The sequence below is a fragment of the Taudactylus pleione genome, unplaced genomic scaffold (assembly GCF_031769625.1).
Source record: "Taudactylus pleione unplaced genomic scaffold, aTauple2 ptg000026l, whole genome shotgun sequence".
NCBI classification, from domain to species: Eukaryota; Metazoa; Chordata; class Amphibia; order Anura; family Myobatrachidae; genus Taudactylus; species Taudactylus pleione.
Genome location: NW_028284428.1, coordinates 2,255,546 through 2,282,496, shown reverse-complemented (window position 1 = coordinate 2,282,496; position 26,951 = coordinate 2,255,546). Strand labels below are relative to the sequence as shown.

At 42.0% G+C, this 26,951-nt stretch overlaps 1 protein-coding gene across 4 annotated transcripts in view; it reads right to left on the bottom strand.

Annotated features, from left to right (window-relative positions):
- The window catches only part of PIR (pirin), a 91,232-nt gene that overhangs the window by 43,029 nt on the left and 21,252 nt on the right, over nt 1–26,951 (bottom strand). For all 4 annotated transcript variants that reach the window (XM_088451580.1, XM_088451578.1, XM_088451579.1 and 1 more), the window contains exon 4: nt 9,280–9,363. In XM_088451580.1, coding sequence (XP_088307706.1) covers nt 9,280–9,363 — 84 coding nt within the window. The remainder of the gene's footprint in view (nt 1–9,279; nt 9,364–26,951) is intronic.

Sequence of the window (26,951 nt, the reverse complement as noted above, 5' to 3'; positions counted from 1 at the left end):
GGCTGGCTTGACCGTTAAGGGTGCTGTAACCCCCGAAAGTACACTCCAGTCCAAACCAAAAAAAAATTATTTTCTGTGTTTGTGAATTGTGTGCGCAGTAGCCGCACGTGCATCAACAAAGTAGTGCCAAGCGTGCGCCTGTGTCATAAGTAAAGGGCCGGCTGGCTTGACCGTTAAAGGGTGCTGTAACCCCCAAAGTACACTCCAGTCCAAACCAAAAAAAAATTATTTTCTGTGTTTGTGAATTGTGTGCGCAGTAGCCGCACGTGCATCAACAAAGTAGTGCCAAGAGTGCGCCTGTGTCATAAGTAAAGGGCCGGCTGGCTTGACCGTTAAAGGGTGCTGTAACCCACAAAGTACACTCCAGTCCAAACCCAAAAAAAAATTATTTTCTGTGTTTAGCCGCACGTATATATCAAATCGATATAACATAAATGGAGGACCAAACTTTCTCCGATAAAAATAAAATAGAGAAAGATCAAGAACCACTTCCTCCTAGTGCTGAAGCTGCTGCCACTAGTCATGACATAGACGATAACATGCCATCAACGTCGTCTGCCAAGGCCGATGCCCAATGTCATAGTAGAGGGCACATACAATCCCAAATGGCAAAGTTCAGGAAAATGACCTTGAAAAAGACATTTAAATCAGCTGAAGAGAAACGTAAACTTGCCAATATGCCATTTACGACACGGAGTGGCAAGGAACGGCTAAGGTCGATCCCTAGTATGTTCATGACTAGTGGTTCAGCTTCACATGACGATGGAAGCACTCCTCCCACTAAAAAAATCAAAAGAGTTAAGCTGGCAAAAGCACAGCGAAGAACTGTGCTTTCTAAGAAGATATCACAAATCCCCAAGGAGAGTCCAAGTGTGGTGGTGGTTGCGATGCCTGACCTTCCCAGCACTGGACGGGAAGAGGTGGCTCTTTCCACCATTTGCACGCCCCCTGCAAGTGCTGAAAGGAGCACCCACAGTCCACTTGCTGATATGCAAATTGAAGATGTCACTGTTGAAGTACAACAGGATGAGGATACTGGTGTAGCTGGCGCTGAGGAGGAAGTTGGCGAGGAGGATTCTGATGGTGATGTGGTTTGTTTAAATCAGGCTCCGGGGGAGACAGTTGTTGTCCGTGGGATGAAAAAGCCCATCACGGTCATGCCTGGGCAGAAGACCAAACATTCCACCTCTTTGGTCTGGCAATATTTCTATCCAAATCCGGACAACAACTGTCTTGCCATATGTACCATATGTAAAGGTGAAATAAGTAGGGGTAGGGACGTCAACCACCTAGGAACATCCTCCCTTATACGGCACCTGCAGCGCGTTCATAAAAAGTTACTGTCAAGTTCAGAAACTTTGGCTCAGACCGTAAGCAGTCCAGGGACACCTAAATCCCGTTGTCCTGTTGTATCCAAGCGCCTGCAAACCACACCGTCAACTCCCTCCTCGTCAATTTCCTCCTTAGTCAGGATCGGAAGTAGTCCTGCAGGCCATATCACTGGCATGACTGACTCTCCTATCCGGGATTCCTCCGGAGGATCCTGCATTGCTACGCCTACTGCTGCCGCTGCTGCTGTTGCTGCTGCTGCTGGGAGTCGTTCATCATCCCAGAGAGGAAGTAGGAACACCACTACTTTTACTAAACAATTGACCCTCCAACAGTCCTTAGCGAGGAGGATGAAGTACGACAGCAGTCATCCTGAAGCAAAACGTATAACTGAGGCCTTGACTGCTATGTTGGTGTTAGACGTGCGTCCGGTATCCGCCATTAGTGCAGTGGGATTTAGACAATTGATGGAGGTAGTGTGTCCCCGGTTCCAAATCCCGTCTAGATTCCACTTCACTAGGCAGGCGATACCGAGACTGTACAGAAACGTCAGAAAAAGTGTCCTCAGTGTCCTGAAAAATGCCGTTGTACACAATGTCCACTTAACCACGGACATGTGGACAAGTGGAACAGGGCAGACTAAGGACTATATGACTGTGACAGCCCACTGGGTAGATGTATCACCTTACGCAGCAACAGCAGCAGCGTCACCAGTAGCAGCATCTCAGAAATGCCAGCTCGTTACAAGGCAGGCTACGCTGTGTATCACCGGTTTCAGTAAGAGGCACACCGCCGACAACCTCTTAGAGAAACTGAGGGAAATCATCGCCCAGTGGCTTACCCCACTTAGACTCTCCTGGGGATTTGTGATATCTGACAACGCCACCAATATTGTGCGGGCATTACATCTGGGCAAATTCCAGCACGTCCCATGTTTTGCTCACACAATAAACTTGGTGGTGCAGAATTTTCTGAAAAGCGACAGGGGTGTGCAGGAGACGCTTTGGGTGGCCCGAAAAATTTCTGGCCACTTTCGCCATTCAGCGACTGCGTGCCGAAGACTGGAGCGCCAGCAAACACTCTTGAACCTGCCCCGCCATCACCTGAAGCAAGAGGTTGTGACGCGGTGGAACTCAACCCTCTATATGCTTCAGAGGATGGAGGAGCAGCAAAAGGCCATACAAGCCTATACATCCACCTATGACATAGGCAAAGGAGGGGGTATGCACCTGACTCAAGCGCAGTGGAGAATGATTTCCGTGTTGTGCAAGGTTCTCCAGCCCTTCGAACTTGCCACACGTGAAGTCAGTTCAGACACTGCCAGCTTGAGTCAGGTCATTCCCCTCATCAGGCTTTTGCAGAAGCAGCTGGAGAAAGTGAAGGAGGAGCTAAGACGGAGCGATTCCGCTCGGCATGTGGGACTTGTGGATGAAGCCCTTCATTCGCTTTGCCAGGATTCCAGGGTGGTCAATCTGTTGAAATCAGACCACTACGTTTTGGCCACCGTGCTCGATCCTAGGTTTAAAGCCTATGTGGTGTCTCTCTTTCCGGCCGACACAAGCCTGCAGAGGTGCAAAGACCTGCTGGTGAACACACTGTCAGCTGAAGCGGAACGTGACACGTCAACGGCTCCTTCTTCATTTTCTCCTGCAACTGGGGCTGCCAGGAAAAAACTTAGGTATCCTAAGCAACCCGCTGGCGGTGATGCAGGGCAGGCAGGACCAAGTTTGGACATCTGGTCCGGACTGAAGGACCTGGCAACAATTTCTGACATGTCTACTGTCACTGCATATGATACTGTCACCATTGACAGAATGGTGGAGGATTACATCGGTGACAGCATCCAAGTAGGCATGGCAGACAGTCCATACCTGTACTGGCAGGAAAAAGAGGCAATTTGGAGGCCCCTGTACAAACTGGCTCTATTTTACCTGAGTTGCCCCCCCTCCAGTGTGTACTCCGAAAGAGTGTTTAGTGCAGCCGGGAACCTTGTCAGCGAAAGGCGTAGGAGGTTGCTTCCACAGAATGTGGAGAAGATGATGTTCATCAAAATGAATTATCAGCTCTTCCAGGGAGACCAGCCTCCAGAAGGTACAGAGGGACCTGTGGTGGTGGATTCAAGTGGGGACGAGTTAATACTTTGTGAGGATGAGGATGTACACACTGAAGAGGGTGAGGAATCGGTGGATGAGGAGGATGAGGATGACATCTTGCCTCCATAGAGCCAGTTTGTGCAGGGACACATTAATTGCCAGCTTGTTTTGTGGGGGCCCAAACGAACCAATCATTTCAGCCACAGTTGTGTGGCAGACCCTGGCGCTGAAATGATTGATTTGTTAAAGTGTGCATGTCCTGTTTATACAACATAAGGGTGGGTGGGAGGGCCCAAGGACAATTCCATCTTGCACCTCTTTTTTTTCTTTGCATTATGTACAGTTTGGGGCCTAGTTTTTCAAACTGCCATCCTGTCTGCCACTGCAGTTTCACGCCTAGATGGGTCACGTGTTTGTGCCGCCCACTCGTGTCGCTTAGCATAGTCATCCAGCTACCTCGGTGCAACGTTTTGGACATAAAAACACTATTGTGAGGTGTGAGGTGTTCAGAATAGACTGGAAATGAGTGGAAATTAAGGTTATTGAGGTTAATAATAGCATAGGAGCAGAAAAACCCACACATTCTGTGATTTTAGCTGTTTTTATGCTTTTTTAAAAAAAAATACAGATCCAAAACACAAAACCCAGAACCCAAAACACGGAAGGGTGGTTTTGGCAAAACCAATCCAGATCCAAAACACGAAGAAAGATCCAGATCCAAAACCAAAACACAAAACACGAAAAGTGGCCGGTGCACACCCCTAATACATATGCATACAGAACATTGGAACATTACTGTGGTGAATATATTATAGCATATGAAAGAAAACATAGCTGTATAAAAAGAGTCAAAAGAACACAATATGAGTAAAAAACGACACCAAGGCGAAACTGAAACATAGGTAACATTTTAAGTAAAGGTGCCAACATTAGTGCACAAATAAAGCAAAGACAAATATATGTCAAGAACCAAATATTGTGAACAAAGAAAAAAAAAAGGGGCAAATTAAAACATTGTTACAACTGTGACATATACTGTGACAAAAATGAAAATGTTGTGAAAATTCAAAAGATGAGCCATCCACAGGAGGGTTCTCTCTATCACTATTAAAGTATACCATAACTAAATAAGTATTCAGTGCTAGAATTAGTGAAGTTCCTATGAGCATAAGGAAATCTAGATTCCAAACAACTAATGGCGGTGAACCATTCCATATTACTGTAAGTATACAGTGCTGAAATTATTGAGTTCCGATGAGCATAAGGAAATATAGATTCGGTGAACCATTCCATATTGCTATTGTTCAGAAGCTGAAGGTGATCCAGACGATGACCTACGGCTGAATAAGTGACAGTTGACCAAAGGGGTGCAATCAAAACAAAAGTTAACCATTATCAAAAACCCTTAGTGGAATTTTTGGATAACTGTGCCAAAAATAACATGTCACAGGCCAGGGACTTGTCAACATCCGGTCCATCAGGGCACAAGCAAAGAGCACTGTTAATTTACGGAACTTGTCTGTCCATTGCTAAACCCAGGGCTGAGGACAGACTGGGTAAGCTGTGACCCTACAGGAGATCCCAGGGACCCTATAAAATTGAAGGTATTCCGGCACTGCTGGATTTTGAAAATTTCAACATCTTCACATAGAGATTGAAGGGTCTTTAGCTGGTTTCTATAGAAGAGGAGTGACCTGGTATCCCAGACTACCAGGATTAGTAGCTTTTCTGAATACAAGGTTGGCTTAAACCTCAATTTTAGTGAGAGCAGCATTTATTTTTGATTCCATGTTCTCCAGTCATCTATCAATATGGGGCAGAAGAGCCATAGAGATGGCTTCCGCCAGCTCGGACAGGCAGGGAATAAATGGGAAGCATGATAAGACCAGGCTTAGACAAAGAGCATGTTAAACAAAATAGTAACCTAAAGCCCAGTAGCATTTATCCTGGAGGAAAGGTGGGTGAATAGGGAGAAAAAGGGAGAGATACAATAGGGAAGCAAGGGGACAGACAAAAAAAAAAAAAAAAAAAAAGAAGAAGAGGTTAGAAGAAACAGGACAGCAACCAGTCCAAAAATGTAGTTGGAGACCAGGAGCAACGACGGGCACATCAACACTAGATATCACGTTCTGGTATAGGCGTAAGGTAAGCTGCCAGCAGTAGTCACCAAAGGTGGGACAAAAGCCACTCCAAACTGTTCAGGAACAGATGGAAGTCTCAGAAAGCACACAAGTCACTAGAAGTAAGAGAGTGAGTGTTAGTTACAGTAAGCACCAGTGACTGCAGCAGTCCATTCAATCATCAGCGACAACCACCGAAGAGTATGAACAGGAGTGATCCAGCAAGGGGAGCAGGTCAGCAAACAGACGTGACTTCTTCCAGATGGCAAAGGAACAAAGACATCTGGTCATATCAAAGTCCACAGACTGTAACAGGCAGGTTTCACAGCCTGAAGCTGTCCAAACTCCACAATAGAAAAGGTCAGTGCACAACACAACCTCCACGGGGGGAGCCACTCCACAGAGTCCGGATACCAAAGGAGCATGCTCCATTCAGTTGAGAGATCGGGCTGAATGTCATTGCCAGTACACAGGAAGCCAATGAGGCAAGGTTACCGATGAAAGGGTCTCCAGACCTGATACCAGTGTCAAAATTCCTACCAAAGCATTGATGCAGCTGCAACCAACAGTGAAGGGTAATTCTTAAAACCCCAGTTTCAAGGTAGGTTTACTAGTCAAAGTCTGGAACCCATGAAAAATGCATCAACACTGGGGCACCGACAGTCTCTACCATTACCGTTTTTCATAGAAACAAAAAAAGCAGAGTAACAGAATTGCTCCAACAGTTTTTCAATGTGCCAAAATCCCCATTACACTGAAGTGCCAAAAGTCATGGGATAGCAGTATGTAAAGGTAATTGTAGGTGGTGTCACCATACTGTGACATCTTGGAAATGCCCAGACCTGCACCAGTTTTAATCTGATATCTCGAGTCAATAGGAACACCAGCTAGGTTGCTCGTGGCTAAGTGACATGAATTATTGGAGTTCAAACTGGGCATGACAGTGGATGCCCGACAGATGGGACATTTCATTTCCGAAGTTGTGTGGACATTCAACATTCCTCAATATACGGCGTCACATGTGTCCCGGGAATACCTACTGGAAGACATTACCACCCACGGTGAACAGCGCAGTGGCTCACCACGGGTGCTTAACCACTTGCCTGGCCGGTCGCATTTTTCCGAGCACACCAGGCTGTGCGTTATCTGAGCTGGATGCAACAATGTGACCAATCAGATAATCAGTGTGGGCGGCTGCAGGAAGAGAATCTTCCTGCAGGTGCTGCTCTCAGAGGGACCTTCCAGTCCCCCTGCTTGTCTGCATCCTCCCCCAGTGTCTGCTGTGCTGGCGATCACAGCTGATTGGTCAGTACAGCAGGACCCCCTCACCCAGCAGCTTCAGAGATTAGCAGCCACTGGGAAAAAGTAAACTAACTCCCCCTCACCCCCTAAAGTGTACCCGGTGCCTGAAGCAAATGTGAAAAGGAAAGTTGTGATGGTCACGATGTTCCGATGGTGGTGATCCGATGTTTGGGGGGAAAAATTGTTTTTTTCTTTACCCAATTCAGAGGAAAAAAAAAAAAATTCTGAGCGGTTTTTACAAAAACTATTTGTCAGTTAAGTGGTTAATGATTGTGTCCAGAGGTGTTTGGCCAGAATTGACACATATCCAACAGGTTAGTGCAGTGTTCTTTAGCTTCCATGAAAGTGCCCCTATTAACACTACGACACCGGATACAGCACCTTACCTGAGCTTATTATAGCAATAATTGGACCCTGGAAGACTGGCAACATGTGACGTGGTCTGAGAGTCACGGTTCCAGTTGTTTTGGGCTGATGGTAAAGTTCAGATGTGGCACAAACCCCATAAGGCCATGGACCCCAGTTGTCAACAAGGCACCGTGCAGGCTGGTGGTGGTTCCATAATGGTGTGGGGTGTGTTCAGATGGCAGGTTGGGACCGCCTGAACAGGTCATTGATGGGTAACCACTACGTTGCATTGCTTGGTGGCCACTTGCAGCCCTTCATGGACTTCATGTACCCCCACAACGATGGAATATCTCAGCAGGATCTGGTTCGAGAAGCATTCTGGAGAGTTACGACGAATGGTGTGACCACCACGTTCGTCCCACATGAACCCAATAAAGCATTTATGGGATGTGGTAGAGGTCCAATCACACCCAAGATCCTGCACTTACAAATATCAGGGATGGGTCAACATATCTCCAGAGGTCTTCCATCCACTTGTGGAATCGATGCCACGTCGAGTTGCTGCACTTCGCCAGGCTAGAGGGGGTCCTCTACACGATACTAGACATCTATCCCATTACCTTTGGCACTTCAGTGTACACTACCCTGGGTCTAGACGTTTGTCCCTCTAATACAGCAGTCGCCAACCCGTCGCTCGCTAATGACCGGTGGCTTGCGGCCGCAATCTGGGTAGCTCGCCTTATGGCGACGGCAGTAGCACGGCGGGGTAGCTCGTGCATGTCACACGGTGCGGTGGCTATCAGGCACTGCCAGCAGGCTCGCGGCTGACCGGGCATGATTTGGTGGGAGTGTGGGATCAGGTGGGAGTGTGGGACCTGGCATACACTGTCCCACCAGCATAATATATCCAGCAGCACCCTACTCCCCGCTGACAGCTCTCAATAGGCATCAGAGGTACTGTACAGATCGGGCACTTTAAAAGGGGTTGTGGGACTTGTTCATTCACGGTGTTCTGCCTGCACAAACCATTCAGCAGCACCCTGCTCCCCGCTGACCACTCTCCACAAGCATCACAGAAGAGATCGGGCACTTTGAAGGGGGTGTTGGACCAAGCTTAGTAAATAGACCCCTTTATCACTGTATTAATAATGTATTGTTGTTTTTCTATGAAAAATGTGGTTATTAGCTAGATTTGAGCTTTCAAAAATAAAATGTGGCTCTTCAGGACATCTCATTATTCTCAAGTAGCTCCCACCCCAATTAAGGTTGGCGACCACTGCTCTAATATATAGTCAAAGTTACTGAGGATTTAATGTTGTTATTGTGTGACAATCGTCTTACTCTCTGGAAACTAAATCATGTACTTACAGTATGTTTACAATTGTGACATAACAGTTGGGACATTGATCATCATATAATGCGTCCATGATAGGAAGACTTAGCTACAATGATAACACTGCCTACACCAGTGGTTCCCAAACTGTGCGCCGCGGCACCCTGGGGTGCCTCGGGACACTTGCAGGGGTGCCTCAGGTTGGTGGTCCAGCACCAAATCAAATTCTTTATGGTCAATGTAATGTAAATATATGGACAAACAGCAGCACAAACCTGTCCCCCACCACATAACTGAGCCTAAGGATGACAGGTCAGCACAATGTACTTCACTTTACTACATTTTTTTCTGAATTTCTCTATAACAAACTTTTCTCTTAGGGGTGCAGTGAAAACAATGCTGAGACTCTAGTGCACCGTGATTCAAAAAAGTTGGGAACCGCTGGCCTACACAATACTCCACATATACTTCAGTCTCTGTCTAATCCAGGTCTCTATGGAGACTTCCACAGACCCAAATTTTAACTCCCCATGTATGTTTGAAACTGCATTAAAATGAGAATAAAAAGATACATTTTCAATGGGTCTTAATATAAACGGTGTACTTGGCCGACCCATAATGATTCTGTACTTTATGGCATTTTGTGCTACACATACTTTACTGTGGCACCAGAAACCATTCACTTTGTTGGCCAAAAAAACGCAGACTAATATGTATGACTACAGTAATAATCCAGTGTAATTAATTTGGTTACCTGCAAATCTCCAGGGTCCAATCTGCCAACGTGTCCACAAAAGTCTTCATGTGCCATAGAACCGCCAGCCAGCAAATAACTTACCTATAAAATAAATAGATCTGTTTATAGTGTCTGCTGAATTACATTTATAAAAATCTAGGGTGATATAATACATTTCTCTCTATTTTAGAGATGTGCGCAAACCAACAGTAGTCAGGTCTCATTGTGTAATCTATTGTCCCCCATGAATTTAATTAGTCTGCAGCATGCTCGCACACCTAACACAGTCAGCTGCTCTAAGAAGTGATAAATCACCATTTTATTGTGTGCAGCAGCAGTGGTCTACAGTGCTAATGGATGCTATAGCGTGTTAAGAGATTTATTCTAATAATAAAACGTATTTGTGCAACATCTTATCTACAAAAACTATGACTGATTATGTCTTGCTCTACGGTTTTGTCCACATGAGTAGTTTCAATCTGTGTTCCAAATGCAAACTGACAAAACTGCAAAACAAATAGTCCAACATAGATATCAATGAATCTCTACAGCATTATTACTTTGCAGTAATCTCTGATCCATTCGCATTACTGCCGTGTGCCACAGAGAGCATTAAATATCTATGCTACATCATTTCACCAGTAGTATTTTGAGTTGTGGTATGTTTGGAATCTAGACTGAGAAGCAGTTTGTGCTAGTAAGCCCTAAATGTGAACTAAAATAATTCACCATTTTGGGGATATTGTCCATCAAACAAATCAATGGATTTTTTTTTTTTCTCAAAACTAGTAGTGACGAGTATAAAACCTCTGTGCCATAAGCTTACCCCTCGTTTCAATGGAAAATGTTATGGGGACAAATTCTGTCAACTCTGCTGTTATTAAAAAAAACCAAAACAAAACACCTCAACTGAACAGAAAAGAGCATCTCCTGTGCATCCCAGGAGCCCACACAAGTACCATTTTGTATACAGTATAATATATTGTACTAATTTCATAACTAAAATTAGTAATTTTAGTTAGAATTATACTAGAACTTCTTCTTGGACAAAAATGACACCTGTGGGTTATAAACCCTTATTACCTGTAGAAGCACCATGACAAATCAGTTGGAAGTTATCAAACATGCAATGCGAGCAAGAAGACCTGAGAATATAGCCAAGTTAAAGTGTTCTGCAAGGAACAGTAGGGAAAAGTTCCCTTATAATTCCTACAGACATCAGTAAGACATTCTTTACATGTCAGAGCCCTGTGTGACAGTCTGCACAGACAGTTATATAGCTCTGTCTGTGGAATTCTCAGAAGCCTCTTTAGTGATGTAATATCACACAGTGCTTTATGTCATGTTAAATTGGACCAATATGCCACCAGGTGAAAACCATGTGGTTCTAATCGCACGTGTGAAATATTAGGCGCTGTATAGCATCGGAAACAATGTGGAAAACCACTGGTCTAGCTACAACTTTCAGAGCCCAATTACATCATTTGCTGCAAAAAAAAAAAAAAGCAGAACCCAAATATCAGGGCAAAAGAGCTGCAAAACGAAAAAGAAGGTTTAGCGGACATGATTGTGCAAGCAAATGGAGAGAAACTCAGAGTGCCAGGTTAAAAGATAATGTGGGCAAAGAAAGTGGCGACATGGCACTAACCTACAGTGGATAGTTTTAGATTAGCGATCTATGAAAAGGCTTCAGTGAAATAGCAAATATCAAACACAGTAGTATATGGGCATATTCAGAAGTATTGTGAATGAGTACATTCTCTGTATCACATTGTAGAATATGATTAGCAATAAGATCAATAATGAGACATTTAAGTGATATGGGAGAGATGCATAGCAAGCAATCAGCTGCTAGCTGTCATTTAACAAGTACATTCTATAAAATGATATCCCCACAATACCAGATTATCTTTTAACTTGGTAAATATCTATTTGCATATGTAGCAAAACACTGACCTCTAGTGATTATTTTGCAGATTGCAATAACCAAATATACGGTAAGTGCAGAGATGGTCGGCAAAAAATTACATTGCAGCAATATTTACCATGTTGTAGATGTCAAACTAAAGGGGAAACTATTGTAACATGACAAATGAGTGATTAATATCAGTTAAAAGGATGGACAAAAGGTGTAATGTTATGGTTGTATTAGTTTGCATAAAGCAAACATTAGTTTGATGCGATATATGTATGTATGCATGCTTTTTTATTTATTGTTTCAAGGGGAACAAGGTATTTTTGATTTGCAGGAGCAAATCGGAGAATGTGAAACATTTCAAGGACAGATCTGTCTATAAGGTTTTCTTGTATAGCGCCAATCATATCATGCTGTATAGAAAATAAAGATGTGCGCAGACCCTCGTGTTTTAGTTTTGGATCTAATCATCATTGTTATTTGGATTTGGAAAAACAACAAAGTGTTTTAGGTTTACTTTTGGATATGGATTTTCATAAAAATTTATAATGAAAAAAAGCTAAAATCATGTACTTTGTACCTGTTTTTGTTCCTATAGTATTGCTAACATCAATAACATTCATTTCCACTCACTTTTCACCTCCTCACAGCTCACAATATTATATTCACCAATATTGGACAAAGGCTGGCTAATCTAAGCAACACAGCTCACAATATTATATTCACCAATATTGGACAAAGGCTGGCTGGCTAATCTAAGCAACAGAGCTCACAATATTATATTCACCAATATTGGACAAAGGCTGGCTAATCTAAGCAACACAGCTCACAATATTATATTCACCAATATTGGACAAAGGCTGGCTGGCTAATCTAAGCAACAGAGCTCACAATATTATATTCACCAATATTGGACAAAGGCTGGCTAATCTAAGCGACAGAGCTCACAATATTATATTCACCAATCTTGGACAAAGGCTGGCTAATCTAAGCAACACAGCTCACAATATTATATTCACCAATATTGGACAAAGGCTGGCTGGCTAATCTAAGCAACAGAGCTCACAATATTATATTCACCAATATTGGACAAAGGCTGGCTGGCTCATCTAAGCAACAGAGCTCACAATATTATATTCACCAATATTGGACAAAGGCTGGCTGGCTAATCTAAGCAACACAGCTCACAATATTATATTCACCAATATTGGACAAAGGCTGGCTAATCTAAGCAACACAGCTCACAATATTATATTCACCAATATTGGACAAAGGCTGGCTAATCTAAGCAACACAGCTCACAATATTATATTCACCAATATTGGACAAAGGCTGGCTAATCTAAGCAACACAGCTCACAATATTATATTCACCAATATTGGACAAAGGCTGGCTAATCTAAGCGACAGAGCTCACAATATTATATTCACCAATATTGGACAAAGGCTGGCTAATCTAAGCAACAGAGCTCACAATATTATATTCACCAATATTGGACAAAGGCTGGCTAATCTAAGCGACAGAGCTCACAATATTATATTCACCAATCTTGGACAAAGGCTGGCTAATCTAAGCAACACAGCTCACAATATTATATTCACCAATATTGGACAAAGGCTGGCTGGCTAATCTAAGCAACAGAGCTCACAATATTATATTCACCAATATTGGACAAAGGCTGGCTGGCTCATCTAAGCAACAGAGCTCACAATATTATATTCACCAATATTGGACAAAGGCTGGCTGGCTAATCTAAGCAACACAGCTCACAATATTATATTCACCAATATTGGACAAAGGCTGGCTAATCTAAGCAACACAGCTCACAATATTATATTCACCAATATTGGACAAAGGCTGGCTAATCTAAGCAACACAGCTCACAATATTATATTCACCAATATTGGACAAAGGCTGGCTAATCTAAGCAACACAGCTCACAATATTATATTCACCAATATTGGACAAAGGCTGGCTAATCTAAGCGACAGAGCTCACAATATTATATTCACCAATATTGGACAAAGGCTGGCTAATCTAAGCAACAGAGCTCACAATATTATATTCACCAATATTGGACAAAGGCTGGCTGGCTAATCTAAGCAACAGAGCTCACAATATTATATTCACCAATATTGGACAAAGGCTGGCTAATCTAAGCAACACAGCTCACAATATTATATTCACCAATATTGGACAAAGGCTGGCTGGCTAATCTAAGCAACAGAGCTCACAATATTATATTCACCAATATTGGACAAAGGCTGGCTAATCTAAGCGACAGAGCTCACAATATTATATTCACCAATCTTGGACAAAGGCTGGCTAATCTAAGCAACACAGCTCACAATATTATATTCACCAATATTGGACAAAGGCTGGCTGGCTAATCTAAGCAACAGAGCTCACAATATTATATTCACCAATATTGGACAAAGGCTGGCTGGCTCATCTAAGCAACAGAGCTCACAATATTATATTCACCAATATTGGACAAAGGCTGGCTGGCTAATCTAAGCAACACAGCTCACAATATTATATTCACCAATATTGGACAAAGGCTGGCTAATCTAAGCAACACAGCTCACAATATTATATTCACCAATATTGGACAAAGGCTGGCTAATCTAAGCAACACAGCTCACAATATTATATTCACCAATATTGGACAAAGGCTGGCTAATCTAAGCAACACAGCTCACAATATTATATTCACCAATATTGGACAAAGGCTGGCTAATCTAAGCGACAGAGCTCACAATATTATATTCACCAATATTGGACAAAGGCTGGCTAATCTAAGCAACAGAGCTCACAATATTATATTCACCAATATTGGACAAAGGCTGGCTGGCTAATCTAAGCAACACAGCTCACAATATTATATTCACCAATCTTGGACAAAGGCTGGCTAATCTAAGCAACACAGCTCACAATATTATATTCACCAATATTGGACAAAGGCTGGCTGGCTAATCTAAGCAACAGAGCTCACAATATTATATTCACCAATATTGGACAAAGGCTGGCTGGCTAATCTAAGCAACAGAGCAGCGAAACAAACACAAAGAAAAACAACTGCAAGTGCAGCTCACTTCAACTTCACCTCTAACAAACACACACAAGAGCCTGTTTGCACTAGATTCCAGGTGCTAGCTAGTGTCTGACAAACAAAGATGACTGCAGTCTATTACACACCTACTCCATAAACCTACAACTATCTCTAATGGTGAGGTATGTAGTATTGCAGCATGAACTACAGATCACTCTCCTGTGTGAAATCAGGAAAGACTTCAATCCAAAACACCCAATATCCGTTTTTGAGAATCAGGACTCTGTTTTACTCGGAAACACCAAAGTTATCCGAGCTGGGACTTGGTTCGACTCGGAACACCACAGTTCGGATACGTTTGTTACTCCGGAAAACCGAACTGCTCATCTCTAAGAGAAGATCTAATCGTTACATTCCCAGCCCATTGGATATTACAACCTAAATTCCCTAGCACACACACACACAGATACAAGGGTCATTTTTGGCAGAAACTAAGTGACTGACAGGAGGAAACCTGAGCACTTAAAGGAAACATAAACAGGCAGAGAACATACAAACTCCAAACAGGAAGGCACCAGAGGCAGCACTGCTAACCACTCTGCAGTTCAGATAATCTTGGAGGGAAGGAAAAGCTTGAACATTTGAGAGAGAAAATAACATGAAATGATTGATCGGTTGATTGAGAAAGAAAGACAGGGAGAAGAGAGCTGGGAAGGAAGACATATGCAGAGGGGTGGCCTCAGGAGGACACATGGGAGAGAAAGGAGAGCTGGAAAGAAAGCCTTTTTCCCCCTTAATTGTACAGCGTGTATAGATTGCACTGTGTGCAGGCAATAAACTTCATTTAAGTGGGATATTTTACTTTCTATTAAGCGAGTTACTTCATCTTCCCGAGTGCCCTTGTGATCTCCAGTACATAGGCCAAATAACAAGGAAATTAAAAACCTGTATATGAACATATTAGAAATATGAACAATGGTCTCCAAACCCACACATTGGGGTAAATTTACTAAGATGGGAGTTCTATTAAGTGTTGCCCATAGCAACCAATCAGATTCCTGGTATTATCTTCTAGAAGGTGCTAGATAAATGACAGGTAGAATCTATGGGCAACATCACTTTTTAAATAGAACTCCCATCTTAGTAAATTTACCCCATTGTATCTCAGCATTTCTCCGTAAGGCTTATGGAAATGAAGAAGTAAAATTATTTTAGAGAGGTGAATTTTCCGAGGTCTCAGAAATTACATCAATACAAATTTTAATGAAATGCTTATTTGACAATATCTAGCATCCCAATATATTTTATTTTAGCAACACTCTTTTTGTAGGTCATTAAAATAAAAATGTATCTATAATATGTATTACATATCTGTGCATTATATAACAATTGTTTGCATCTTCTTTCATCACTTTTGTAAATATCTGAAATATATTTATATCATGTAACATATTTAAAGGTCTAGATAAGTTAATGTAATACTATTATATACATTTTGTAAAAGGGACGTTTAATGTAAGGTTCAGACTTTCTATGGATTCATTTAATGCATTAGAGATTTTAAGAAGCACTGTCACTTTAAGAGACCAAATCAAGGGGTAAATTTACTAAAGTTCGGTTAGAGATTCATTTTTATGAATCACTGAAATCTCCTGAGATCAGCCCCCGCCATTAAAGTCAATGGTGAAAGCCGTAGGGTTACTAAAGGTGATTCTGCGGTTCTGTATTAAAACGATACTGTCACGGTGTGTGTATTGTTTTTATTTAAACATTTCTTTACAGGTGAACTACAAGTACCAGCGGGCCATTAATGCCCCGCATGCTGGTACTTGTGTTTCTCCAAGTACCAACATGTTGGGGAGGCTTGCTGGGACCTGCAGTTCTACTAATAAAAGACAATGCATACTATTCTCTTTTTACGCTACACTTACACTATCAAGCCGCAACCCACAACCCACGGATGGCGGGGATAGCCCCGGGCTATCAGCCTAGGCCTGGGATGCCCTGGAGAGGGGGATCCCTTTATTGGGGGGTCCCCAACTCCCCAGGGATCTCCGGCCTGGGCTGACTAGCGGTCAGGAGTAATGTTTTGGTTGGGTAACCCAGGGATAGGATTTCCCTGGCTGTGACATTTACCCTCCCTGCTAGAAAGGGTCCTGGTGCTGGTTGTGGAAATTACATGGGAACCCTACGCATTTTTTCCCGTAATTCCAGAAAAAGGACCGGCCCAGAGCCTGGTGCTGGTTGTGCTAAGTACATGGGAACCCTACGCAATTTTTTCCCTATACTTACACAACCGGGACTGGCAATGAAAAGTCTGGGGCTGGTTCTGTTTTATGGGGGGACCCCATGTAATTTTTTTTTTAACTTCAACTAATGCCTCTTTTTTACCTTCTGAAGAATCCGCTACCCTTAAACAGCGGAGAAACGTGTAAAGGGATGATGATGTCTCCACCTGTTTGCAGCTGTTCCGTAAGGACCTTGTATCTGCCGAACTGTCTACCAGCCGGAGGACTCAGAGTGCTGAGCACACTTTCAAACCAGCCAGAGGTTTCTTCTACCTTGTGCTTTTTCCCTTTCAATGAAGTAATGGCACCGTGTGCTATTGGCTGCTTGCTACAAAAGATCTGAGCCCTAATACTGGGAGTGGTAAGAACTTGCTATAAGAGACATTATATACTCTTGGAACTGGAAAATCTATACGTACACCACTTTACCGGGCAGGCTATCATTATGTATAACAAAAAAATTTCTGGGTGTGAAAAAGTACCCCTATATATTTATCCCTACTTGCAGACTTGTAAGTGGGGTATGTTATTGCCTTAGAGGGATAGGCGTTATTGTACCCGACTTGATTTATCAAAACTCATCTTTTATTCTAACCACTAAAACTGTATATGAATTTCTTGTATTTTTTTCATGTACGAACGGAGAACATCAATGAGATTTAAAGGTGCACACTGAGACACTCAACTAATACGCGTTGAGATTGAGTATCAAATTTTCTTTTTCTCTTTTATATGTCACGTGATTCACTTGATATCCAGCGTCACTTTTTCACACCCAGAAATTTTTTTGTTATACATGTTATTCTAAGTGTGGTGACACTTTTTTCTTTGGGGTAGTGAACAGGATGCAGGTTTTGCGCACCTTATTTACCCACAAACTTGAAAATGGGCTATCATTATGACCTGTGGGATGCACTAAAAGAAGGGAGTATGGACATAAGTTTAAATACCTGGCTACTATGTTGGAGACAAAGGCTACATCATTGCAATAATCAAATCAGCTGCATTTAGATTATATATGTAAAGGTGGACTTTTTTTCTTCAGATTTTTATGTTTTTGTGTTATGCACAAATATTGATGGTTTTTAATGTAAACTTTGAATGTGTATATACAGTGCATCCGGAAAGTATTCACAGCGCATCACTTTTTCCACATTTTGTTATTTTACAGCTTTATTCCAAAATGGAATAAATTAATTTTGTCCTCACAATTCTACACACAATACTCCATGACAATGTGTAAAAAGCTTTTTTGAGAATTTTGCAAATTTAATAAAAATAAAAAAACGAAGACATCACATGTACATAAGTATTCACAGCCTTTGCTATGAAGCTCAAAATTTAGCTCAGGGACATCCTGTTTCCACTGTTCATCATTGAGATGTTCCTACAGCTTAATTGGAGTCTACCTGTGGTAAATTCAGTTGATTGGACATGATTTTGAAAGGCATACACCTGTCTATATAAGGTCCCACACTTGACAGTGCATGCCAGAGCACAAACCAAGCATGAAGTCCAAGGAATTGTCTGTAGGCCTCCGAGACAGGATTGTCTCGAGGCACAAATCTGAGGAAGGGTACAGAAAAATATCTGCTCCTTTGAAGGTCCCGATGAGCACAGTGGCCTCCAACATCCATAAATGGAAGAAGTTCAAAATCACCAGGACGCTTCCTAGAGATGGCCGGCCGTCTAAACTGAGCGATCGGGGGAGAAGGGCCCTAGTCAGGGAGGTGACCAAGAACCCGATGGTCACTGTCAGAGCTACAGCATTCCTCTGTGGAGAGAGGAGAACCTTCCAGAAGGACAACCATCTCTGCAGCAATCCACCAATCAGGCCTGTATGGTAGAGTGGCCAGACAGAAGCCTCTTTTTAGTAAAAAGCACATGGCAGCCTCCCTGGAGTTTGCCAAAATGCACCTGACAAAATTCTCTGGTCTGATGAGACAAAGATTGAACTCTCTGGCATGAATGCCAGGAGTTATGTTTGGAGGAAACTAGGCACCACTCATCACCAGGCCAATACCATCCCTACAGTGAAGCATGGTGGTGGCAGCATCATGCTGTGGGGATGTTTTTAGAGGCAGGAACTGGGAGATTAGTCAGGATAGAGGGAAAGAAGATGCAGCAATGTACAGAGACATCCTGGATTAAAACCTGCTCCAGAGCGCTCTTGACCTAAGACTGGGGCGAAGGTTCATCTTTCAGCAGGACAACGACCCTAAGCACACAGCCAAGATATCAAAGGAGTGGATTCAGGACAACTCTGTTAATGTCCTTGAGTGGCCCAGCCAGAGCCCAGATTTGAATCCGATTGAACATCTCCGCAGAGATCTGAAAATGCCTGTGCACTGACACTTCCCATCCAACCTGATGGAGCTTGAGAGGTGCTGCAAAGAGGAATGGGCGAAACTGCCCAAAGATAGGTGTGCCAAGCTTGTGGCATCATATTCAAAAAGACTTGAGGCTGTTATTGCTGCCAAAGGTGCAGCAACAAAGTATTGAACAAAGTTTGTAAATAATTATGCACATGTGATTTCTTAGTTGTTTTTTTTTAATTAAATTTGCAAAAATCTCTAAAAAACTTTTTACACGTTGTCATTATGGGGTATTGTGTGTAGAATTTTGAGGACAAAAATGAATTTATTCCATTACTTTCCGGATGCACTGTATACATATGGATATTAAATATTGAACTGTATGATCATCTTTGCGCTCCTTGTTGTTTTAAATAACATTTACTGTGGATTAAGTACAGGGGAACCCTACACAATATTTTTCCTGTACTTACACAACCAGGACTGGCTATGAAAAGTCCGGGGCTGGTTCAGTTTTAGGGGGGGACCCCACGTCATTTTTGTTTTTAACTTTAACTCTTTCCCAGCTCTTTACAGCAAGATACATGCATGCATCTCACTAATGTATGCATGTATCTGTGTCAAAACAAACTGCTCATGCTGAAAACGATTTGCAGTTCGATTTTGAGTTGCTTTTTCATTCGATTTGCAAATCTGATTTTAGTAAATAAAGGGATCCTATTGTCCTCTATGGGAAAACATCAATGTTTTTCAGAAATTCGATTCCATTTGAAATTAATTTTTCTGCTTGATTTGGGCTTTAGTAAATCCTTTCATAAAAAAAAAAAAAAAAAAGTCGACCCAAAATTGAATGGCAAATCGAACTGAAATCAATATCGAACCTTGGTAAATATACCCCCAAGTCTTTCTTCGCCTCTACAGATGAGGCAAATAGGTAATTGAATACATCTGATTACATTTCTTTGAACTTTTTGACTAGGGATGGACAATGGAAGCCCGCCAATGAATGGTGGACAGGCTTCTGCCATTGAAGTATTGCAATGCGATGGTAACAAACCATGAGGCTTATGTAATCGGGTGTGAGCTGGCGCTGCTACGGCAATTCATGCGACTATTCCCCTATGTTTAAAGCGCCAATAAATTAATTATCCGCATTGTCCGCAGTGCATTGTCAACGCTCAACAACCACCTGGATTCTGGGATGCAGGGTTTTGGGCCACCTATTGTGTTGTGTTTTCATATGCATATTTTACTATATACGCAGATGTAGAGTTTATAGGATTTTATGTTTTTTGGTGTAATTATTCAATATATTGTATACATTAGTGTAAACTTACAATATTATGCTATATATTATTGTCTCTTTTTCTATCTGTATGTGTGAACTATTTTTGCGATCAAGCATCACGAGAGAAGTAAACTGTTTTTATACTATTTATGGTTCAGTGTCACTATGTTTTTACACATTGTTTCTAACAGTCAGACAACTGACTTAGCTTTTTTGACCTTTACAAAGTACCATTATTATATGGTCCTAAAGATGTAAGATATGGTGTAAAATATATGTAATGTATACATTTTTACTTTTTAACACCAACAGTAGAATGGCAATGTTATCACTCATGTTATATTTAAATAAATACAATTTTAGTAGACCTTTAAGTGCAAGACATCTTACACTTTTCAGTGCCTTAAGCATAGAAGTAGACTTGTAAGAGATTCTGTAATTTTTACATAAATATAAACCCTTTAATGATTATTGCCTTCCTAAATTGCAGTCAGCCATATTACCGTAATAAAACTTAAGCACATGATATAAACATAACATTTGTCAAATTAAAAAAGGGAGAGCACAAAAGGTGATAAAACCACATAGGCATGTTGCAGGCATAACATTTGATGTAAATGCCACCATAATAAATATGTTATCCGTATAGACAGGCTAGCATTTAAGTTGTACATCCAGAAAACCTCAATTCAGCTAGAACATTCACTAGATGCCCCCCACTAAGTGGCACTATTGTACTTTCTTTTCCAAGAAATATGAAAGTAGTTATTTATTTAACAGTTATTTATATAGCACACACATATTCACCAGCGCTTACAGAGAATATTTAGCTATGCACATCAGCCCCTGCCCCAGGGAGTTATTTAATATTCCCAACCACATGTACACGCACAAACACTAGTTTTGTCAACAGCCACATAACCAGTATATTTTTTGAGTGTGGGAATAAATCGGAGTACCTGGAGGGAACCTACGCAAGCACAGGGAGAATATACAAAGTAATAATTTTAACAAAATGTTTTTCATTAAAATGTTTTTAAATTAGAAGGTTTTGTGATAATTCCTCAAGCAAATGCCTTTATTTCCATGATCTAAATTCAATATGAACATGCTATAAAATTATTATTTTCCATGTATTGTAATTTATATTGCTTCAGAAATTATTACTTGACGATCAGTGGGCAAGGCATCTAGCAGGGAATGGGTATGTAATGCTCGATATCGGGATGCCTCCTGTTACAATACTGACAGCGGTATCCTGATAGTTGGTATCCCGACAGGGGTCAGGTAAGTATACTTGCCCTCCTCCCTTCTTCCCCTAACCCTCCCTTCTTGTAGCCTAACCCTCCCCACCCCGCACCCTAACCCTGCCCGTTAGTGCCTAAACCTAAATCTCCCTACTTCATGCCTAACTGTAACCCTCCCCCCATAGTGCCTAAACCTACCCACCCAGTGGTGCCTGACCCTAACCCTCCCCCCTAGGGGTGCCTAAGCCTAACCTTCCCCCCCAAAAAAAGGAACGCTGACCCCACTAACTGACCGAAACCAACCCCCCATATCATTATTTTACCATTGTTTTTTTTGCTGTTTTATTTGCTTAATTTGAAGCTAAAATTATCATTGTTATCTTTTATTGTTCCTCATGTGATATTTTATCATTTTAAAAGGAAGAAATAAATCTTTGATTATTATACATTTCAATCTGTATACGTTTTCTGTTTAGCGCCCAGATCACTATATGAAATGTTGTCTACTGCTTTATTTGGGGTAAAGGGAAACTAATAGTGACCAAAGGCAGCATAACCAATCTACTTTGCTCTAAGGAGTTCACCAATCTAACTACTGTTAATTTCTTCAGGGAACTTTTTGCTGAAACTGTAAATCTGGAGATCTTATATCACACAGATCCCTGCTCCCATTTTTCTAGTTTTCCGGCTTCGCATTGTTTCACTTTGATTGTGTGGTTAAGCCATTTACTATTTCATAAAATTTGAAACATAGAATTTGATGGCAGATAAGAACCTCTTGGTCCATTCAGTCTTTCCTTAATATACCAACTGAGCTGTTCTCCTATACTTACAGATTTGTTCTCATACACTTTGGCTTCAGGAGCGGCAAACGGCCCCTCTCTGTGCACCAGGTCCTGGGCGACTTGGCCGGGCGACTTTCGCACTCAAAATGTGCATCTTATTTGCATAAATAAAACAACTGGAAACAACAAAACTACTTATCTAGAGTAGACTGATCAATATGATGTGTGACATTGTAGATCTGTGTGTGAATGAGTCTGCATCTGTATACGACGTGATGCAGCGGGCGTCACTTTTTATCACTTTGCCACATTTAGAGCCTGGGTTTAGATGTGTAGTATGATCTAAGGGCCTGATTCAGAGCCGGACGCAATTAGCGCTCGCTCGTCCAGAAAATAGGGGTGGCTATTCAAATGAACCGTTCGCTGTTTGCGGTCTGTTCACGCCTCTAGGTCTGAACGAGCGAACAAAACTTGCGGACTTTTTTTGGAAACTACGCCCCCTGGCCGCTCGCATCCTACGTCATGTCCGCTATTTATTAGATTAATCGAGTACATCGACCAGGGTATGAACTGCTCGCTATTCTTGTGGTTGGTTTTTGCTACCACAATTTTGCGAGCAGTTCTGGCTATTAAATAACCCAGTGACGTGGTCAATGACGCTGCTGTTTTAATTATGCACACCCATAAAACGCCTTGACCTTTAAGCACGCCTGCGATCGGATCTCCACTCCCCGTTTTCAAGCACCTTCCCCTGTTACCATCCACATACGCCTCATTCTGTCACTCAAATTATCAGGCATTCGCTATTTTGCGAGCACATGAATTTCAGCCGCACTGACTGGTTCGCGCATGCGTATAACGATCCGTACGCATGCGCAGTTGGCCAAACATCGCTCGGAGCGAACGAGCGGCCGCTTACGAGTGGCTCTGAATCAGACCCTAAGTTACTAAGTCATATTTCTTTCTATTGCTAGACTGCAATGTTCATTCTTATTACATGGGCGGTGACACTACTGCCACCCTGTGGCCGCATTTATTTATTTCACACTGCATCCTTACTTTCTAATGCCTGGGGCCAAATGTAAGGGGGTGAGAGTTTAAAAATGTGAGAGTCAGAGAAAATGCAATCTCGCATGTTTTTAGACTCAAAAAACTCTCACGATTTAAACTCTTATCCAGATTTTTCCCATTTTGAAGATAAAACTTGACCAATTTGAGAGATTACTGCTAAACTCTCACACTATTATATTTAACTCCTGGTGTATCTACTATTTACCAGTTACAACAACTTTCTAGTTAATGAGGGTGTGTGAATTTCTACTTTTTACAAAAGAATTGTCAGAGTTTCAGCAAGAGAGTTTCTAAGAGGTTATATATACTTACAGATTAGAATGTAAGCTCTTACGAGCAGGGCCCTCTACCCTCTTGTGCGTCTCCGTTCTACCTAACACTTGGTTGCTTTGCTCTGTTGCTTATCTGGGTGTTATGGTTGTGAATGTAGCAATGTATATTATCCATGTCCTGTATTGTATTGTACTGTAAGTCACTGGTCAACCTATCTGTTTATGTACGTTGAAAGGTGCTGCGGAACACTTGTGGCACCATATAATTAAATGATAATATAATAATAATCATATATATTCTTTCATACTGTTAGTTCCTTCTGTAGCACTCTATTTGCAGCAATATATTTGTAATCATTGCAGTAAATGTTACTACAATTCATAACACATGAATTTGTCCACGTGGATTCTTACTGGTATTACATACTATTAATCTGTATAACGTTTATACTATAAACATAATATATTACTTCTAATATACCAGAGAGTTGGTAAAGGCATCTTCAGTGTATTCATATGTGGCTATTCGTGACTCTTCTTAAAGGATTTTTTTTTTTATTTCACCTCATTCTGGAGGAATATTAGAACTCTACTGAATGGAATCTACGTTTTATTAGAAACAATTACGGCAGCAATGGCTTCTTTTCAGGACTCCTACAAAACGTGCTTCTGAGTCTATACTGCCATAAAGCTTTTGATACTATATGGTGGCATTGATAATATAATACTACACTAACAATTATGGAAAAAAAAAAAATAATAATATTATATATATATATATATATATATATATATATATATATATATATACACATAAAAACACAGTCTCTAGCACAAATAATCCGTGTAGTTTCCTTTTTCAATAATAGTGTCCAGCCAATGTTTTAATCAAACAGATAATGTTGATCCGTGCAGCTCACCTTGTTTGGCTCACCTCCTGAGCCATATGTCTATATGGAAACAAAAAATAGGGAGCGCACCATCGCGAAACACATTGAAACATATAATTTATTAAAAGTCACTGACGAAGTCCATTGACGTGACGAAACGCGTTTGGGGATTTGGAGAAGCAATACCTGTGATTTTCTGCATGTCCAGCCTGTGAAGGAGAGGGAGAAGTTCCCGTTTTGTCAGCCGCAACGCTTGATCTGAGCTGATGCTGTACAACTTTGCGGCTCTGTGAGAGCTTTATTTGATACGCTCATGAAAATTGAATACATTGTAAGTGTTCTCAGTGACTTTTAATAAATTATATGTTTCAATGTGTTTCACGATGGTGCGCTCCCTATTTTTTGTTTCTATATATATATATATATATATATATATATATATATATATATATATATATATATATATATATATATATATATATCTATTACACACACCCTAAGTGTACAGTCGTGCCCTTCTTTTAAGGCTTAATCAAGGGGGGGGGGGGTGGGGGGCATGGTGTTTAAGGGGCTAAAGTCCGGTGCTGGTTCTGTAAAATACAGGAGAACCCTACTAATTTTTTCCCCCTGTATTTCCAGAACCGGAACCGGCTCAGAGTGGGTAGACCTGTCACTCGGTGCTGCATGCCAAATTTCACGGCAAAAACATAATAAAAAATAGTAATTGGGAGCAGTCTAAAGTTCCAACTGTCAGTTTTTTCTGACACTTTCAATTAGGACCACTTTTCTGCTGTTCTCTATGGGGGGATTTTTGGGAAGGCATAACGGGGCATATTTAGACTTGGGGTTTGTTTTATAAGGTAGCAATTGTTCCATGGTAGGTGCTTTTGGAGTTTAGGCAATTGAGAAAGTTACAGTTTTTAAACTATTACCTCATGAATCCGCCATTATAGAGATAAGAAGTTTCAGTTTGTTGCGCAGCCTCAGTTGGAGCCTCCAGCAGGTGTACTCACTGTGGCTTCACTTGGGTCCACCAAGATGGCTGTCCTCTGCCGGCGGTAGCGGGGGCCGGGGGGAAGGAAGCCGGTGTTTGCTGTGGCCGGGACAAAGGGGGAGGTAGCAGCTATTAGCGGTGGCTGATATCAGGGGGAGAAAGCAGGCGGCGGTGCAGCCGTTGGTGGCGGCCTAGGCGGGGCGAGCGGTGGGCAGTAGGACCCAGGGGAGGTTGCCAGCGGCAGATGCAAGGCTCGTGAAGCCTGCATCTGTGTGAAAATCTCCCCCCCTCCCCATTAGAGCAACCAGAACCGGACTTTTAGTGCTGAGGACAAACGACGTAGGGGTCCCACATATTAAGCACAACCAGCACCAGGCTAAGCAGAACCAGTCCTGGTTGCCAAAATATGGGGGACAAACGACGTAGGACTCCCCCGTATTCAGCGCAACCAGCACTGGGCTCTGAGCTGGTCCTGGTTCTGGAAATACAGGGAAAAAATTAGTAGGGGTCTCCTGTATTTTACAGAACCAGCACCGGACTTTGTTTCTGCCCTGAAATTTAGCATGCAGCACCAAGCAACAGTTCTACCAGCCCATGCCAAATTTCAGCTCCGTACCTCCAATAGCTTTTGAGGTGTAGCCCCTTAAACACCATGCCCCCCCCTCAGGAGTTCTCTATGGGAGAATTCCGTTTTTTTGGAGGGGACACCCACGTCATTTGTTCCCTGCATTTTGTCAACCAGGACTGGCTCTGATTAGCCTGGTGCTGGTTGTGCTTAATACACGGGACCCCTACGTCATTTGTCACCTGTATTTAGCACAACCAGCACTGGGGCTCCAAAGCCCGATGCTGGTTGTGCTGTGGGGGCACATAATTTTTTTTTTTAATATCACACATTTTTTAACAGATGCATGGATGGATCTCACTGATACGTCTATGCATCTGTGTCTTACTAATTTGACTTTTGTCAGGTGCATGCCCAGCACCAGTGTGTCCCTCTGTCACCCGCTGATGCTTCTATGCATGACCCTTTTGCTGCAAGTGCTCTGCAACTCCGCTGCTGCCACTGCTTCACACACCTGCAGCCTATCCCCGCAGCCGTCTCTCCCACTGTACCCCCAAAACACCACCTATGTGCTGTCCACTCCTCCACCGCACTGTCTCTTCCCCCATCCACTCCAGTCTTATCCCGTCTGTGCAGCTCTATCTTCTGCTCAAAGCTCAGTTGCATAGACTGCATGTGTGTATTCCAATGAGCACACAGTTCTGTGAATTAGCAGCTCCGCCATTTTGTGAGTGACAGCAATCTCAATCTGTGAGAGTGCAGAATCTGCAGTTAACCACAGGGTGTGATGGCATGCCATATCTGTATTGTGCAAGGAACACGTCCATTAAGGTGTCAGCCTTAACGATCGGAATGTCATTGCTTTTTTTAGTTTAAGTGGCACAAATTCAGTAGGTTTTGTGAAATTTCAGATCATGTCTAAGAAGCCTTAATGAGACATGTGAAACAATAAGGTTTTTTTGTCTATGGAATATATAAAACTGCAATGTGTAAAACATTTTCTGGATT